Source organism: Haliotis cracherodii, unplaced genomic scaffold (assembly GCF_022045235.1).
Source record: "Haliotis cracherodii isolate W230 unplaced genomic scaffold, xgHalCrac1.p SCAF_13, whole genome shotgun sequence".
Lineage (NCBI taxonomy): Eukaryota > Metazoa > Mollusca > Gastropoda > Lepetellida > Haliotidae > Haliotis > Haliotis cracherodii.
Window position 1 is genome coordinate 40,364,779 of NW_027266268.1, and position 18,466 is coordinate 40,383,244.

Here is an 18,466-nt window from a genome sequence, read left to right on the forward strand (position 1 = left end):
AAATATCCGTTTGTAGCATCTTCAACTTGAAATATTGGGAAAGAAAGGAGAAAATTGTGACTGAAGTTTGTCTGAATGACGCTTATATCTAATTAAGTTACTTCGGAGATGACGTCATTGCACTGAACATGATGAAAGAATTTAAACCAGGTAATTTTCATAGGTTTTTTCATTTGTTGAAAGTTGGGACTGACAAAAATTAAGGGAACTAATTTTTAGTGATGCCATTCTACAAGGACTGTCAGTTTCAAAAGCAAGCGAGAACACTGATAATATAATGGAGCTACATGCAGATTCCACATCGTCTCTGTGTGACAGGAGGTGTGTATGATGTACTCTCTGTGTGACAGGAGGTGTGTGTGATGTACTCTCTGTGTGACAGGAGGTGTGTGTGATGTACTCTCTCTCTCTCTGTTGTTAAGACTTGGGAGCCCGGTGCTGACAACACAAGCCCTTGCTGCTCTACATCTTTGTGTGGATTATATGTTTTCTGTTTCTAGATGTGTTTTGTATCATACTCTTTGCTTCACTCATGTATATTTGAAGGTAGATTGGGGTCCCATGCCAGAGGTATGCTGATGTCAGTAGATGTGTGATAATGTACTCCGGTGTTCTGGTGGCAGGCCAATACAATACTAACCATTTAATTGTTTGTTTCTCTTCTGTGATTTGCTTGTAAGGTTCTTATTGAAAGTGTAGGTCGATCGTTGTCAATACTTCACAGGGTTTCACATTACCTTCCTCCTTCACCCATGAGGATGGACGCACCACACTGCAATGGTGACGTGTGTCTGTTTGGGGTCAGGAAACAATGCTAATGAAAGAAGTCTTTATGAATCACGGAACCGTACTATATACATGAACTCGTGTGAACCCGACCATTTCATGATGTTGAAGCGGCGTGTTGAGTTGATGGCACACAAAATTACAAATGTAATCGGAGTGTTTATTGAGCACTGGAACCATGCTGTAGCTCAATTCATTGGTTACTATAGCAACAACACTTAAGACAGCCGTATATGATGTGTATTCGTGGGTGATACAGATGTGGTATATCACAGCCTTGTGAAGTATTGATGACTGCAGGTACATCATCAGGAGGGACTAGGAATCTAATTGTTTTCTGAACTATTTCATAATAGTATTTCAATCTTGATCAGAGTATTTGAGATTATTATCCATGTTTACAGCTCAGGACTGTCATGGTTTCTGCTAGGTCAGCAGCAAGCACCTGCCACCATCAATGTTTGGCTTGTATGTGGTATTGAGGTGACAAGGGCAGTTATTGGGAGATGAGTGGTAATTGCACCTAATGCAGTATTCTCCCTTATTGTGAATAGATATGGCATCTCCAACAGTTTTAAGAAGCACATTGTGCTACTGTATGAATGTTTATTGTCAGACAGATATATTTATTGAGATCTGTTTCATAACAGCTTCTGGTATTGCAGAAATCATTAAGTCTGTGTCAGGTGTTGACGTTGTTCTTGCTGTTGTGTTGCAGTGTCCAAGACCTACAAGGTGCTGCACAAGGCAGGTTCCAACATGGAGAAATCGGCAAGAGAGTCCGGTTTCAAGATACCCACCACTAAAAGATGATACCACTCCTTCAACCTAGGTACTCAACCTGACCCACGATGACGTCAATCAAACCCCTAACCTGCGATGACGTCGTACAAAACCAGACCCAAAATGACGTCACGCAAACCCTGACCCACGATGATGTCACACAAACCCCCCACCTACGATGACATCGTACAAAACCCGACCCACAATTACATCATACAAACCCCTAATGTCATCTTTGGTATTTGGTGTCGCTATGAATAGTAGTTCATCACAAGCATTACTTGACATGTTTCTGTCACAGACAACTACGGAGCTGAGCACATGGCCCCAGTCGACAATGGCTGCTGTAAATACAAGGGACAGGTCTTCTGAACATTGTTAAGATTTCTCATTCATCTGTTTACTCGGGCATCTGACTGGGGCAAAGTATCTGTATCTTGGATTAGAATTATTAGTTGACAGCATTATCTTTGGAAAGTTTCTACATCCATTTATACGTACATCATCCATCACAAAACCTTCCATTGGTTGATATTTAAAAGCATATCAAGTGCACGAAGGCATCTCGTTTGTGGTTAATTTTAAATATATGAAATAATCCTCTCAGCAGGTACAAAGTTTGTTGGGGAAACAGCTTTTTCATTGATTTAGTCGCGATCTGTGTCTTGATTCACCATGGTGGTGGGCCTCTTGTAGAGGCCAACACACTCATGTTGGCACCAGGATATTCCTGTGTTGGCCGTTGTGGGAAGACATCATGTGTTGTAAATATTGCTAACGCTGTTATTGAACTGTTGATTAAAGTTGTTGTTATGAAGGGACCAAAAAGCAAATGTGAATTAATTTTGATTTATTCTTTCCAGTTATTTCAAAACCTCAATGTTTTAACTCTTCTTCATCGTAACCGTCATAGTTTTGTCAGCATTTTAATACATTGTTCCTGAGCACATTTTTAAATTTCACTTATCACAGATTGTGTTTGCTTCTACCTGTTTTATGTCATCATGGCCATGTGTACGAGTGTGTCTTCAGAATCTGACGTCGGAGTGTCACTGCCAAATATCACACACTGTTTAAATGTAAATAGCCAACATTAAGACTATTTTTCTCCTGTTTATGTGTTTTATAGTGCTCCATCACCAGAATCTGTTGTTACATCCAGCTTGTGGGGAGTAACGAGTGTTACCAGGAGAGTGATATACAGCGTATACCCAGCCCACTAACACACTAACAGGATGCAGTGTTTTCCTTTGTTTCGCTTTCGTGGGGCGGTTGATAACTGTTTTAATGCAATAGTGTATTGTTTTTCTCTTCATTCGAGGTAACTTTTGTAGAATTGATAAATTCATTGCTTAATACAGTGAAAATTCATAATTACAATATTTTTTGAGTTGATCGTTTCACAAGATCTAATCAAACATATAATGAATATTTTATTGAGTGAGTGAGGTGAAGTTTAGTCCACATGACGATGTATTATTCGTATGTGGAGTTATCTCCCCTGTATTGACTAAGGAAGGACTTGCCATTGTGTTACAGAATGATCAGAGGCTGTTGGGATGTTGTGTTTTTATGTATTCAAAGGATTCTTGGTCTTCCATACATTTTACACAAGGCACTTGATGCAGTGATCCCTGATATTAGGGAATGTGCCACAAGTCAGTCTTAGGTCAAGAAGTTGAAACACAAAGCATCTTGCACATTTTGGTGTGATCAGAGAACATAATATTTTCCTGCTCGTGTCTGATTGTCACCCTTATGCAACAGGTAGCATAACTGTTAAAGTTTGACAAAGTACTTTGCTGAATCCTATCTTCCAGTGTCCCATACATTAAACTACAAAGCTGAATCCCATCTTTCAGTGTCCCATACATTAAACTACACAGCTGAATCCCATCTTCCAGTGTCCCATACATTAAACTACAAAGCTGAATCCCATCTTCCAGCGTCAGTCTTCCAACAGAAAGTATTACAGTATACTCACTGACAAGAACAGCAACAGTTACCATATTTTTGTAGAGTTTATTGTATTTGAGGTAATTTTGCCACAAGCTAATGAATATTAACTGCTGAAAGACATATGTGATAGTTATGTTTCTATGGAAACAATTGCATGGTATATTGATAGTTTTATTTCAACGGCCTCAACTGCATGGTTGCTGGTTCTGTGCAATCACTTGCATGGTGTGAGTAGATATAAGATTACATTATTCCATATCTTCATCCTCATCCTCATCATTGTCATCATCCAAGCTTTGTAATGTGTCTCGGACGTGATCCATGCCTCTTGTTTTAGTAATGAGCCCATGTACTCATGTTTATTCATCACTTCCTGCTGTATGTTAATGGTCAGGGTTAAGGCTGTAACAATAATGTTTATTACATTGATAGAGGTGTGATACGATGCAATACAACACATGAATTTAAACACTTCTGTTTAGGTTTGTTCCGTGAGAATAAATGTAGGTCCACATTAAACATAGTCAGTTTGAATCAGTTATAATTAGAGTGGCTTTGGAAAATAGTATCTTTGATTACATGTTCATGACATTGTGTCTCCATCATACATATTGATGATGTTTGTATCCATACATGACCTTGTGACACAATCATGTCGACTACTCGTATCATTACATTTTATCACAAAGTACAGTATCATCGCTGAATCGTTACAACCTCATAGATTCTGATGTTTAGTTCTCAGAGAATGTGTTCGGGGCCTGTATTTCCGTGTTATTGTACATACCTTGGTTGAACCTGCGGACGCTGTGATAGCCAACGTGTAGCAGAATACTATAGATACTACATGGTAACCACCAACAGCTCTTGTCAACTCAGGGGACATCTCAAATGTAGTGATGCATAATTTGTTTCAGAATGTATACAAAGCACTTAACGAGAGAAAAATCAAAACTGTCTTGAACTTTGAGATGGTCCCTGGGTGTTATTGATGCAATATAGCGGAGGTAGAGTACATGAATGGTTATACAAGGCTTTGTTATGTAATATGTATTTATGAAGTTGAAATATGCCATAATCCTAGTTGCTATAATCACAGAGTGTATTTTCATAACGTAAGTTATTTCATGGTGTATGTACTTAACATGTAATTATAAGCGATGCTGTAGACTGTCGCATATATTATTGTGTCACACTGTAGTGTTCACTGTTGCCAGGTTTATTATTTCACATTTAACAATGACATCTCTCTCCATGTGTCATACTTGAGTGAGTACAGGATACTTCATGCAAAACAATATTCTTCCAAAATCCGATTCCATTAATTTTGTGGGTCATGTGTTTCTGAAATACATATTAAAAGACAATACTTTAGATGTTTCATCCATGTCCACAAGCATCTTACTGTTTCACATCGAGGCAAGGGAGTTAACTCCAGCTTCACTGTGAGTTACCCCCCTTGCCTCAGGGATATGTCTGTCACACAACCTTCATCAAATGGCTTCTCGAGAATCAGCTGAATCTGTTGTCAGTGGCCCCTTAACCCACTTGGCTGCTGAATATGTATGGTATGATGTTGTTCCATTACCCCCAGGCTCAGTGAGGGTGTCTCACTATGACCTGTCTTCTATGTACATAGGATGTTATACAACATGCTGCATCTGCATCTGTGTCTATGTAGTTCTTGGCTGTCTCTTCTCCTGTCGTCTCTGGTTACCGTATCTAGGGTGAGAATGTCTTGTTTGGTTCTGAGCGCCAGGCTGCTGGAGATGACATAAATGATTGGATGTGTTTCTTTCTGTCTCTCCTGTAAATATTTCATGTCCACCAGAATAAAATGTCATTGATCAGAACCTGAATATTTGTTATGTTCTGCTTCTACTAGTCACAGAATATAGAAATTCTACAGAAAATCATGTTTTGGTGGACTATCAAGCAGGAGCTTCGCCAAAGGAGGAGCTTCATGACACACAGCTGTGATTGTCCTTGAGGACCAAGTGTATTACATGTATATCTCCACTTCTTTCTAAAAGATCCAGGTAGAATACGTCTTCAGCAACCCATGCTTACCGCAAAAGGCGACTATGCTTGTTGTAGGCGGCGACTAACGGGATCGGGTGGTCAGGTTCCGTGACTTGGTTGAAGCATGTTATCGTATCCCAATTGCGTGGATCAACAACAAACAACAAAAACACTAAGGTAAACAGGCTACAGTTGCCAGGGCACTCAACCTTACCTCATCCGGTATAAGCCATCTGACAATTGGGAGGTTACGGGGGCGCTGGTGGCCTTGTGATCAAGAGTGACGCAAATAACTGAAATACTGTTCAAAGCGGAGTTAAACCCAACTCACTCACTATAACAAGGTGATCCATCTCTAACATGGGGATGTTCAGATGCATTGTTCACTGATGTTATACAGCTCAGTTGCTGCCATGAAAATCTGAAACATTACACACAGTCCACGACAAACTATTTTCTCCATTACATCGTTCCCTGATTACAATACTGAAGTGCTCACAACTGTATGGCATACGGCTAAAATGTGTATAAACGACCATTAAATAAAATATATAATACTAATTGTGAAAATGTGAAAATACAGAATTTAAAAAAAATAAATTCTTATTTTCTTTTGGTCTTTCCTACTTCGTTCATCTCAGCAGGTACACTATTATACATATATATGTCAATAAAATTGTGGTACATGGTGTTTTTATATCATGGCCATTTGAAAGTGATTTTGAGAATTGGCTTCAATATTGATTTTGCTTTTATTGGGGTATATATACGTTGGATGGCTCAGATTTGGGACGGATTCCATAAACGCAAAAGAAAATCAATTCATATAAATAAATACGTAAAGGGTAACGTCAGGGACTGCTTATTTAAATATTGGGACACAAAAATGTTAGTCCTGGGCCAAGACTGGAATATATATCTTATTTGTTTTACTTAAAGCCAGGGCAAGTCTAGATCAAACTAAACCAAGTCAGTGTCCTTGATTCCACAGGAGAAGAGGAAAGGTTCTTTTGGAGAAAAGAAACAATACAAGTGTTTTAAAGTAATGTTTTCGTAGTATAACAAAATGTAGACAATACAATGTCCATTCCTTTATTGAACATTCTGGAAACAGCAGTTCGTTAATGGACAAATTATGGAATAAACGGAAAAAGATTTGCTTGGTTACTCCATGGACACTTAATACGATATTTAGGGTCCATGGTTACTCAATGAAATGCCACGGAAATCACTTGCAATTTATTTATACAGCGATATATAGGTTCGTGTTGGTGGATCTGTCTTAACTCAAATTTCCTCGGATTGACGCCAGGTGGCACCACTGCCACCAGTACCGAATTACTCTTTAATTTAATTTTAAAATGAACATTTCTTCACGTGCCACAGAAATCTGCCAAGAATTGGATCAACGCCTTACTTGGTATCCATGTCACGTGTGTGTTGACATGTAGAGTGTTTTGTATGTTGTGTATACTACGACTACAAAGTGTTAAAAATAAACACAAAGTGTGCTCAATGAGGTGTCTTTATTCCGAATGTGTTACGACCGCTCTAACCACACCCCACCAGATGCCGATTTCACCTGGTTATGGGAGACGATGTGCGATAATTTCTGTAGCGGGGACCAGGGCCTTCTCACAAATATGAAATTTGAAAGTTTCCTCTCTTGTGATGATAAAAGGAATTTAGCTTTTATTGTAAGACACGCGGCACTAACAATGGCAGAAATGTATTTGTTATTTGATATCGTCCAAATCAGGACATGCTTGTAATAATATTGTACTACAAAATTATGTTCATAATTATTTTGTTCGAAAACAACGAGCGAACAAAGTATTACAGTATACAAATAATTACTTTTGGTGCGGTCATCAGGCCCAATTCCGTACAGCGTTAAAATATATAAGCACTCCATGTTTAATGACATCACTTCCGGTTAGGGAAAACAAATGTTCAATGCAGTACAACTTTGAAACAGAAAAGCTTATGCCTCTTACAGCATTAATGAAAAAATTATATGCACTTCCGGTTTGTAAAAACAATCATGTCTAATGGTAGATAACTTTCAAACATGAAGTCCTATGTCTCCATCTACTTTAAAACAAAGAACACTTCCCGTTGATTTCTACCATTCCAGGTTGGAGAAAATACATGCCACATGCATTGCGACCTCTAGGTACATAAACAAGTTGCATGCACTTCCAGTGAAAGTATTCTTCCCCCACCGGAGGTGCATGTCACAAACACATGCAAAGACAAGTCAATTTATTCACCTAAAAACAACACAGGAACATATGGTACAAGTCAAATTTGGGAATTGCATCGGATATATAATTTGTCACTGATGGTTAAATTTGCGTCTACAAGAAAGGAAAGCTTTACTGAAGCATTGCATGTTGTGCCCTTCACGAACAGCCTCTGAGCAAGTCACATGACGCGCTCTGAAGTCTTCACAGGAAGAACATGCTCGATCGAACTTCAAAAGTTGTGAATTGTAGACGCCAAAGACTGGAGCTCCTGGAATATTGCTCAACATAAATGGAATGTCGACTATTGGAAAGACGCAGTCATCCACCCATTATCGTGTATTTAAGTCAAAGGAGATTGCCAGATTACCCTTTTGAGTCTGAAAGAATTTCAAGGTGAGCAATGCCGCTCAGAGTGAGAGTAAGACGAGGGGAATGTCCGAGTAACACTCAAGGATTGTCCCCTACTTAAAACACATCCCTCCTTTACACTTGGACAAAACATTCTCTTGCGGAAATTATTTGAAAAATAAACCAGACGGCTTTGTCGTCTGTATTTCTACTGCGTGAGTCGCCCGTGCGTGATGCACGAGGAATGCGTTCCTTGCCGCTGTTGCACGTGCGCCAAACTTCATCGCGAGCTGATATTTACAATGCATGGTGCACGGCTCGTTATAATTTCGTTTGGTCCTAAACTAGTATTTTATCAATCGCTTGCACGTTGTAAATACATGCTGACAGGAATTACAGGAAATATAGAGCCCTGAACATGTATATATGTGTTTATTGATAGCCATTATGAAAGGTCTGGATGTGAGGATAACAAGACAAGTACACTGCAACGCTGGCAGGAGATATGTCGCCCGCACAGTTGTTGATAACATGAAGGACAACAAAGACGAAGCTTGTGATCTGCCTTTCTGTTTGCTGCCAAGCATTGGGAAGAGAAGAAGAACTCAGTGGATCTTGAGTGATGACTGTGACAGATGGTGCCACTATGCCTGTGTCAACATTCAGCTCAAACCAAAAGGCCGTTTTCTCTGCGATGAAATAATGAGACACCAACTTGAATGTTGAACTGAGGATCGATGTAGAGATCTCTTTCTATTCAATCGATGGGATAATCATGGTATTCGTCAAGAAAGACTTATTTATATTCGATACATAATTCTTGCATAATAATTCTACCAAATTGGCCCAAATTAGTGTCGACTAAACCCAAATGACGTCATCGGCTGTTTTGTTTTTCGTAACACTTAGGGCCCACGTCGTCGTATTGTTCCTTCGCCGTGACAAGTGCCGATACATGATGTTTTCACCCTGAATAGTGAGGATACCACCAGTGTAGCCTGATTAATTCACAGATCTGGAATATCTGACTGTCAGTTATATCATAAAATAGAATATCTCGCTGGCATTTAAGTTCATATTGAAGGATATTTGTCTTTTCTCAACGAATACCGTGTTTATCTCATGTAGTCAAGCAGATAAGTTTATAGATATTTACCCAGTAGACCGAGTAGTAGTATATTGCAGACTGAATTATAAAAATGGTGTAATACCATCACGGAGAAACATTACAATATCAATATGTAATCTGATACTCGCGTAACATTACAGCAAACAGCAATGCTTACTTTAACTAATCTGATTTTCAACTGCAACTAAGTTTGAGAAAACAGAGGATATTTTTCCTTTTCTTTTCAAACCCGGGCTATTGTCTTTAAATGATTTTTTTACGTCTACAGATGATTTGTTGTAAATACATTTCCGAATTAAGTGCATAACCGATATGTTGCAGCTTCCCACTTGCAATACTTTCAAAATGTCACCTTGCAAATATTATAAGGTGTTCAGGAGTCAAACCATTCATCTCCGGGTTACATTTGGGAGTCTTTGACAATCAGTGCACTATGTAAAGAACATGGTCGAGCAAATTTAATTGAAATCCAATGCAAGATTATCGATATAAGGCAACTTTCTGACAAATGTTATTCAGACATGGGGAGCAAAATATGCAACATTTAATGTAACATGCGGGAGTTTAGTTAATGTGAGCTACAAATGACTTCTTGTTAACGGAACATTATCTGACAACCTTAAATGTTTGATCATGTGTTTTTTTCTGTAGAACCATACATATTTTAGTGTAAAATATGGTACCCCTGCATTCATAGCCCTAGTTCTGAACATTATGTGCAAATTGTGTTATTATGTATGTTTATCAGTGGTAATGTATATTACTTATTCACGAATTATTTGTTTCAACAATGCTATTACCGCTAACACTTTTAATTTCTAAAATAGTCGGGTACTTAACTAAGTTCTTTGTGCATATATTTCATCGATTGAAGCTGAAAGGAAGCAACGATTATCATGTTGGGAGTGTAAATAAATTCCATTGTGGTTTGCACTGCTTGTTCAACTTCTATAAGTTTTCTGTTATAATTATGTTTTCCACTGCATGGGTCAAAGAAGAAACTGTTGGGCCACAACAAATCCAATAATTGTTCCTCACCGCATTGACCGATCATCAGATCACCTTTCGGCCATTTTTGGCAGTCAGATGTATAAAATAATAAAACATAATATAAGATGCGGCGTATCCGACGAACAAGCAGTGAATATAATTGTTGTTGCCTGATCATGACTTCACTGGGGGTAAGCGAGTCTGAAAAACAGGTCGGTAGACACGGGTGTGTGGACGGTTGTCAACTAAAGTGGAGGTGACAACAGAAAAGGTATCCCGAATTCGTTTTACGAAAGACAACCATTGATGACCAAGTGTCGTTATTTACATAAACCCATTATTCAATCTCTCGATGTATTCACATTTATCATCATCAAGATTTTGGCGAATTCCAAGACGAATACCGGAAATATTTTCCCAAAATAATTCGAATACACTAATGATCTTCAAGCTTTAAACAATATAAATGATGAAAGATTGCAAAATTGTGATGTCAGCTAACAGGCAGTTTGGTTATTACAGTTTGTCGTTGAAACTGAAAGTGAATGGTTGGTTGCATCCGCTAAGTATGGCAGGTTAAAATAGCAGAATTCAACAACAAACAATACACCATAACAAGTATCAGCTGACTACCAGTCAGTCACCCTGCACACTCAAGTAGCCCTAAAAACGTTCCATTACTTTTCGTATATGGATTTTATTAGCACGGAATGTTACTATTATCAGTATAAAACAATTGACTCTGTAAAAGTCATTTGTTAATCCTCGAAACTAACGCTGAATTTTTGCAAATAGTTCAGCTGTGAAAATTCTGTCGAAATGTCGTCATAATAAACAACATATAACTTAATATATCATATCAGTTGACAATCAACCAAAAACCTGTGTCTACCAACCAACATAAAGTTTTTTAGAGATATACAGACACGCTTGCTTACAGTGACAAACACGCTTACTTCCAGCATAGGCGCAGGAAGCACTTGTTGAATTATATGTTGTATGCAGTTTGAAGACGTGTGAATGATTTACTGAAGTACTTGGGGAGTTTCTTCAGCTTGTCATAAACAAATATTTTAAAAGATTGTTGATTGTGTATACGTGTTTGGATTAACGCAATTACAAAATACTCATTGAACCATTTCAACGAATCACTTCTTACATATTCATAACAATTAATTCCTTAGTTAATATATGTCTTGTGTGATTTTTATTTTTCTTAATTTTGTTAATATATACTATGGCAGTCGTCTTAAACTGACAGTTTTTCTCCGTCAGAACATGATGACATGGTAAGCTCGTTAGTTGAGATGTAATAGTGCACCAGTGTGTTGACCGAAATCTTGTGTAAATCAGTATGAATAAGAAATAATATGAAAAGATTGTACACCCACACCAACTCAAAGACAGCAAACCTTTTACATACATATCTTATCGTTTGGGACACAATTCTAGTTACACCCCCTACCCCCATGGGCACCCACCCTCGTTACCAAAAAATATGATAGGATCCCCCACCCCCAGTAACAAACATCTTCATTTGACAAAAAGTATGTGACAAATAGTGACAAAACGGACCTAAAATATTCATATACATGCAAATGCGTCTGTTCTTAACCCCTGCCATTTATAGATTCAACGGAAGCAACATTACATGTGTTTTAAACCAAAAAATAACATTAATCATTTTAACACCAAAGATGGACAAAATGTTTGACTGATCGTAATTTGCATGCGAAAATATCGCATTTTGATTTAATAGGACACCAATATGTAAAAAATTCAATTGTGAACAATATTAAAAATTTGTATTTTCGGAACTTTAAACCAATAATCAGTCATCACATATATGAATACATAAACCGTTCTTATTAGAATTGAATAGGGCAACTCTGATATGTTATTTAGGTATTTATTTCTTAGCATACGTACACAGTATTGTAGGTTATTGTCATCAGGGGATCGCTACTGATGTGTTGATCTGTGAGATACTAGGCCTATAAACCGAAAACATATATATATATATCGTGTGCTGTTATTCCCACGATGTCGTGCATATTATGGTTAAAGTTCTGTAATTTACACGATGTCGTGCAAATTGTGATACATTGTCTGTTATTTACACGATATCGTGCAAATTGTGATACATTGTCTGTTATTTACACGATATCGTATACATTGTGGAATATGTACTCTTTATGTACACGATAGACCTGTTACATGGGCTGCCAAGTAACAAACGTTTTGATTAGCTGAGCAATTTTAAGCGACCAATCAGATTCATTGTAAGCATCAACCACAGAATCGCCGACTACGCGTGCAGGTAAACAGCATACCCTCATTGTCGAGGGTTTAACTGTTTTTTGTGCATGACAAGAGCTGTAATAAGGTTTCTAGCAGCCGGATAATTTTATGTGAATTACAATGAAATGGGAACATTGGTGTTACTCTAAATAATTCATTTTGAGGTATTAAAACACTGACCTAAATAGGTATAGCCAAGAATGGGTAGTCATATATCGACCTAACCTGATTGAAGAGCGACAATCAATTCATGGAGTAAAACTTTTTCAGCTTGACAAGGTTTTTTCTGACCTTGTCAAGGTGCTGGACACACAGTTAATTCCCTCGGGGCAGATAATTCATCATTCTCCGTTGTTCTGAACTAGGGTCTTCTCTAAAGGGGTCATGTGATAAGTGTGCGACACTGACCTAAATAAATTATTTACAGCTAGGTCCCTGGTGCAAAAGTGTTGAAAAAAGTCGAGAGAGGTCGGAGAAATGGGTGTTAAGATAATGAGTCTGCAACCGTTTGGAAATAACAAACCATAAGACCATATATAATTTTTGAAATTTATCATATTTTTTGTTTGTTTAACGCCACACTCAGCAATATTCCAGCTATATGACGGCGGTCTGTACCAGACAATCCAGTGATTAACATCATGAGCAGTGATCCTCGCAATTGGGATATTATGACATGCATCAACCAGAGACCAATGGTCTCTGCATCGACCAAGTCAGCGAGTCTGACCACCCGATCCTGTTAGTTGCCTCTTACGACTTATTAAGGTTTAATTTATACAGGAAAAACAAATTAGTATGGATTGGTTGATAAAATTGTGATTTGTAACCTGACATTAGATATAAACTGGACCCATGGATTGCAATGGATTCTTTTCTGTTGAGGTCAGCAATTTCAAGATGAGTGATCCCGAGATCAAGCAGCTGACTGACCAGTTAAACCTGATCCCGCACCCCGAGGGGGGAGCGTTCCGGGAGATGTGGAGAGGGGAAAGAATGGTCACTTTCACAGAGGAAACAGCGTAAGTTTATTGTGGAACAGATGTAGAACTTTAAGATAATTAAGTTGCATACAGGAAAGTATGTAGATAGTTGTCGGTAAACAGTGTCGAGTGGATGTTGTTGGCAGAGTATACAGAGATAGCTATGAGGAAACAGTATATGGTGTATGTTTGTGGTGGAGTAGATGGAGATAATAGTCAGGAACTAGTGTATTGTGTCTGTGGAGTATATTGAAATATTGTCAGGAACAAGCGTATTGTGTAAATTGTCGTTGGAGTATATGGAGATAGTTGTCGGGAACTAGCGCATTGTGTAAATTGTCAGGGAATATATGGAGATAGTTGTCAGGAACTAGTGTATTGTGTCTGTGGAGTATATTGAAATAGATGTCGGGAACAAGCGTATGGTGTAAATTGTCGATGGAGTATATGGAGATAGTTGTCGGGAACTAGCGTATTGTGTAAATTGTCAGGGAATATATGGAGATAGTTGTCAGGAACTAGTGTATTGTGTAGGTGGAGTAGATTGAAATAGATGTCAGGAACTAGTGTATTGTGTAAATTGTCGGGGAATATATGGAGATAGTTGTCAGGAACTAGTTTATTGTGTTGGTGGAGTATATGGAGATAGTTGTTGGGAACTAGCGCATTGTGTAAATTGTCGGGGAATATATGGAGATAGTTGTCAGGAACTAGTGTATCGTGTTTGTGGAGTATATGGAGATAGTTGTCGGGAACTAGCATATTGTGTAAATTGTCGGTTGAGTATATGATACATATGTGAGAACAGTTGAAAATGACCAAATGTTCCGCAGTCATGGCGGCCCTCGTAATGTCGGCACCAACATCTACTACATGCTGAAAGCCCCCAACTTCATCTCCTGGCACAAGGTGCTGTCAGACGAGTTCTTCTACTGGCATGCAGGGGGCACCGCCAAGGTAAAGTACATCATGTCCTCTTTTCACTCACTTGTGAAACGGCCAAAGTAAGCTGCATGTCCTCTTTTCATTCACTTGTGGAACGGCCAAGGGAAACTGCATGTCCTCTTTTCACTCACTTGTGGAACGGCCATGGTAAACTGCATGTCCTCTTTTCACTCACTTGTATTGAATGGCAAGGTAAACTGCATGTCCTCTTTTCACTCACTTGTATTGAACAGCCAAGGTAAACTGCATGTCCTCTTTTCACTCACGTGTATTGAACGGCCAAGGTAAACTGCATGTCCTCTTTTCACTCACGTGTATTGAATGGCCAAGGTCAACTGCATGTTCCTCTTTTCACTCACTTGTATTGAATGGCCAAGGTAAACTGCACCTCCTCTTTTCACTCACTTGTATTGAATGGCCAAGGTAAACTGCATGTCCTCTTTTCACTCACGTGTATTGAATGGCCAAGGTCAACTGCATGTTCCTCTTTTCACTCACTTGTATTGAATGGCCAAGGTAAACTGCATGTCCTCTTTTCACTCACGTGTATTGAATGGCCAAGGTCAACTGCATGTCCTCTTTTCACTCACGTGTATTGAATGGCCAAGGTAAACTGCACCTCCTCTTTTCACTCACTTGTATTGAACGGCCAAGGTAAACTGCATGTCCTCTTTTCACTCACGTGTATTGAATGGCCAAGGTAAACTGCATGTCCTCTTTTCACTCACGTGTATTGAACGGCCAAGGTCAACTGCATGTCCTCTTTTCACTCACGTGTATTGAACGGCCAAGGTCAACTGCATGTCCTCTTTTCACTCACTTGTGGAACGGCCAAGGTAAACAGACATTTAAACTTGGGCCCAAGGAAAAGAAAAATTAAATTTATTCATAAGAAAATAAAACTGAATGAAAAGGTTGCTTTTTGACTGGAAAGTCAAAGGGTAAAAATAAAAGTCCTTAATTACTCGTATATAGGCTTATAGAATTGGTTGGAATAATGAAAGATGGTTTTCCAAAATTAGTTTTTTATTTGGCATACCAGTATGTGAAATACTGTTTCAGAGAATCTGTTTTCAAGTGATTTTAATTTGTGAAACCAGCAAAAGCTGTGTGCCTACTGTCCAGTTCTTATTTTCATAATTTTAGGGGTATTTAAACGGTATATTGTGAGGGTGTATTTTGACATTGTATTGAATGCATTCATGTAAAATTAAGTATTAAAGCCTCTTCCTCTATATATGTTGGGGCCCAGGTGGCCCAGTCGTCTAAGGCGCCGCAATTCGCTGTGCAGAGTTGCGTACCTTCGGCATGCAGTAACCTATGATTGGGGTTCTGATCCCGGTTCGCTCCGATTATGTTTCTAGGTTTGTCAGCACCATACCTGTGCTCATTGGTTTCACCAAAGTGGTAAACGTCGGGCACTTCAGGCTTTCCTCCCACATTAACCTGACACGCCGTGACATAACTGGAATATTGTTCAAAGTGGCGTTAAACCCAACTCGCTCACTCCCACTCTTTATATGTCCTTTTGAGTACAACCAAGCCATCACATTTGTTAGAACTATATTAATATGAGGAAGAGAATTTATGGATGTCAACTTCTTTATGATGAGGAACACAACGTTTTCGGGGTACATGCTAACTCCTTCATCAGGTGAATGATATAGGAGTAAGCATCCATAAATTCTCTTCTTTAAGTGTATCACTTCTAAATGCCTTTCAAAGATATATTAATATGGAGTAGGATATTTTTACTGACATTTGCTACAGACAGATTATCGGCCTCTGTCCAGGTCTAGATAAATCCCAGCATTTGCATGAATACCCCTTGAACTAACACCCTAGTGACGTCCTGCTGACATGTCTGTTGAAGGTGCACTTCCTGGACAAGGATGGCAAGCACAGCTCTGTGCTGCTCGGCGATGTATTGAAGAACCCAGAGTGCGCCTACCAAGTTCTGGTCCCCCACGAGATGTGGTATGCCTGTGAGCTGGTGGACCGCGAGTATGTCTTGTACAGCGCCACTGTCATGCCAGGTACGTGACGTCATTGTGTCATGCCACAGCACTGTCATGTTGGGTTACGTCACTGCACTATGACGTCATTGTGTCATCAAACTCAGTTATGCCAATTGTACTCCAGACATTGTCATTGTTTTCATATTTTCAAGTCAATTTTCCCTACTTAAGACAGATATATACCAATATATTCTAGGTTGCCCCAAGTGTATTTATTGCATGATGGCCTATTTATTTTTTTGTATGTTGTCATCGGGAAAGTTACAGTTTGAAATGTGTGGTGGGTACCTGGAATGCGTGACATGATGCAGTCACTCACTCATGCACTCACAAACAATAGCGTATAAACACATTGAATGACATCTGGCACTGTTAATGTTGTGTTGCAGGATTCGAGTTCAAGGACTGGTTAGAAGGGAAAAGGTCTGAGATGATTCAACAGTTTCCGCAGCATGAAGACCTGATCACCCGACTCACTAAACACTGATTCAACAGTTCCCGCAGCATGAAGACCTGATCACCCGACTCACTAAACACTGATTCAACAGTCCCCGCAGCATGACGATTTGATCACTCGACTCCTTAAACACTAAATCAAGAGTTTCCGCAGCATGAAGACCTGATCACCCGACTCACTAAACACTGATTCAACAGTTCCCGCAGCATGAAGACCTGATCACCCGACTCACTAAACACTGATTCAACAGTCCCCGCAGCATGACGATTTGATCACTTGACTCCTTAAACACTAAATCAACAGTTTCCACAGCATGAAGACCTGATCACCCGACTCACTAAACACTGATTCAACAGTTTCCACAGCATGACAACTTAATCACCCGACTCACTAAACACTGATTCAACAGTGCCCGCAGAATGAAGACCTGAGCTGTGATCTAATAATTAAGTGCCGCCTCAGCAACTATTAGATCAACCCGTAGATAATCTTGATAAGCAACCCCTACTAAGACTGAACATTTACATGACAGTTTCATTATCGTGTGAACCCTGGCAACAAATTGACCTTCATGTGTATGGTTGTAATAAGCACCCCTTTGTCAACCCCCGGAGCACCAGGGTGCTTATTAGGTAGACTACAGTATACAGGATGTGACATGGCATGTGCTGTATCTCACGCCATACACTCAACACGCTCTACTTACACAGGGATTCTTCACAACACTTCATTGTTTGTCCTCAGCGTCTCAACTAAAGTTTACTCCCAACACCCAGGCAGGACAGTGACTCCCAAAGGTAACTAGTCTGTCTTGTAGTTGCAGGCCCCAATTTGTAACCACATGCTAGGGGAGATAATCATTCTGATTGTTGTCAGATTGACTTCACTCTGTGTCTTTGCCATTTACAGCTGTATAATCACAAGGTGTCTGGTGTACTATTTTCCATGACTCTGATTGGCTGTCATGGCATCAAAATTGAATTTTATTTTTCGTTAACTGCAGAAAAACGAAGAGTGACGGAAATAATTTTCAGAGCTGTGTTTTACGTCATTTTGTACCATTTGTGATTGTTATTCTACAATGAAAGCAAATAAATGCACCCTATGATGGGTCGTAGCATGCTGAGTTCAAGATTAAAGGGTCCAAGCGATTTGTGCATGGGTATTCGCAGGCGTTTGCCACTGAAGTGGTCCATCAGTGTTTACGTCATTTCAAGAATACAGTCTTGTGAACAACGTATGAACGTCTAAATGTGTCATTCGTACACTTGAATATGAACGTCAGTTTCACGGTCATGTGAACTTCACAATAAAAAATTATAGATTATTGAACGAGGTCAGAACATAGTGCTGAAAGGTGTTCCTGTTTTCAGGGTATACTTGTGATGTGTATTGTGACTGATGTATGTGTTCACTTACAGAATATTCTGTGATTTTTAATGTGCCATACATATAACATGAATTTTTATTCATCAAATTTAGAATATATATGTATT

General features: G+C 39.0%; 2 protein-coding genes across 2 annotated transcripts in view; both read left to right on the forward strand.

Annotated features, from left to right (window-relative positions):
* LOC139459933 (myomegalin-like) overlaps positions 1–5,361 on the forward strand; it is a 103,898-nt gene extending 98,537 nt beyond the window's left edge. The window contains exon 38 of the mRNA XM_071241669.1: positions 1,505–5,361. Within this exon, the coding sequence (XP_071097770.1) occupies positions 1,505–1,599 (95 nt within the window). The 3' untranslated portion in view covers positions 1,600–5,361. The remainder of the gene's footprint in view (positions 1–1,504) is intronic.
* Positions 5,362–12,566: 7,205 nt separating this feature from the next.
* On the forward strand, positions 12,567–18,411 carry LOC139459341 (uncharacterized). The gene is made up of 5 exons (XM_071240800.1): positions 12,567–12,586; positions 13,453–13,589; positions 14,384–14,507; positions 16,369–16,531; positions 16,903–18,411. Exons 2-5 carry the CDS (start codon positions 13,468–13,470, stop codon positions 16,998–17,000), a joined length of 507 nt encoding a protein of 168 aa, XP_071096901.1. The 5' UTR covers positions 12,567–12,586; positions 13,453–13,467; the 3' UTR covers positions 17,001–18,411.
* Positions 18,412–18,466: the final 55 nt, after the last annotated feature.

Excerpts from the sequence above, each read along its gene's own strand:
- LOC139459341 (XM_071240800.1), top strand. The coding sequence starts at position 13,468 with ATGAGTGATCCCGAGATCAAGCAGCTGACTGACCAGTTAAACCTGATC. Across the intron at positions 13,590-14,383 it reads ACTTTCACAGAGGAAACAGC|TCATGGCGGCCCTCGTAATG; the intron begins GTAAGTTTATTG and ends AATGTTCCGCAG. Across the intron at positions 16,532-16,902 it reads CAGCGCCACTGTCATGCCAG|GATTCGAGTTCAAGGACTGG; the intron begins GTACGTGACGTC and ends GTTGTGTTGCAG.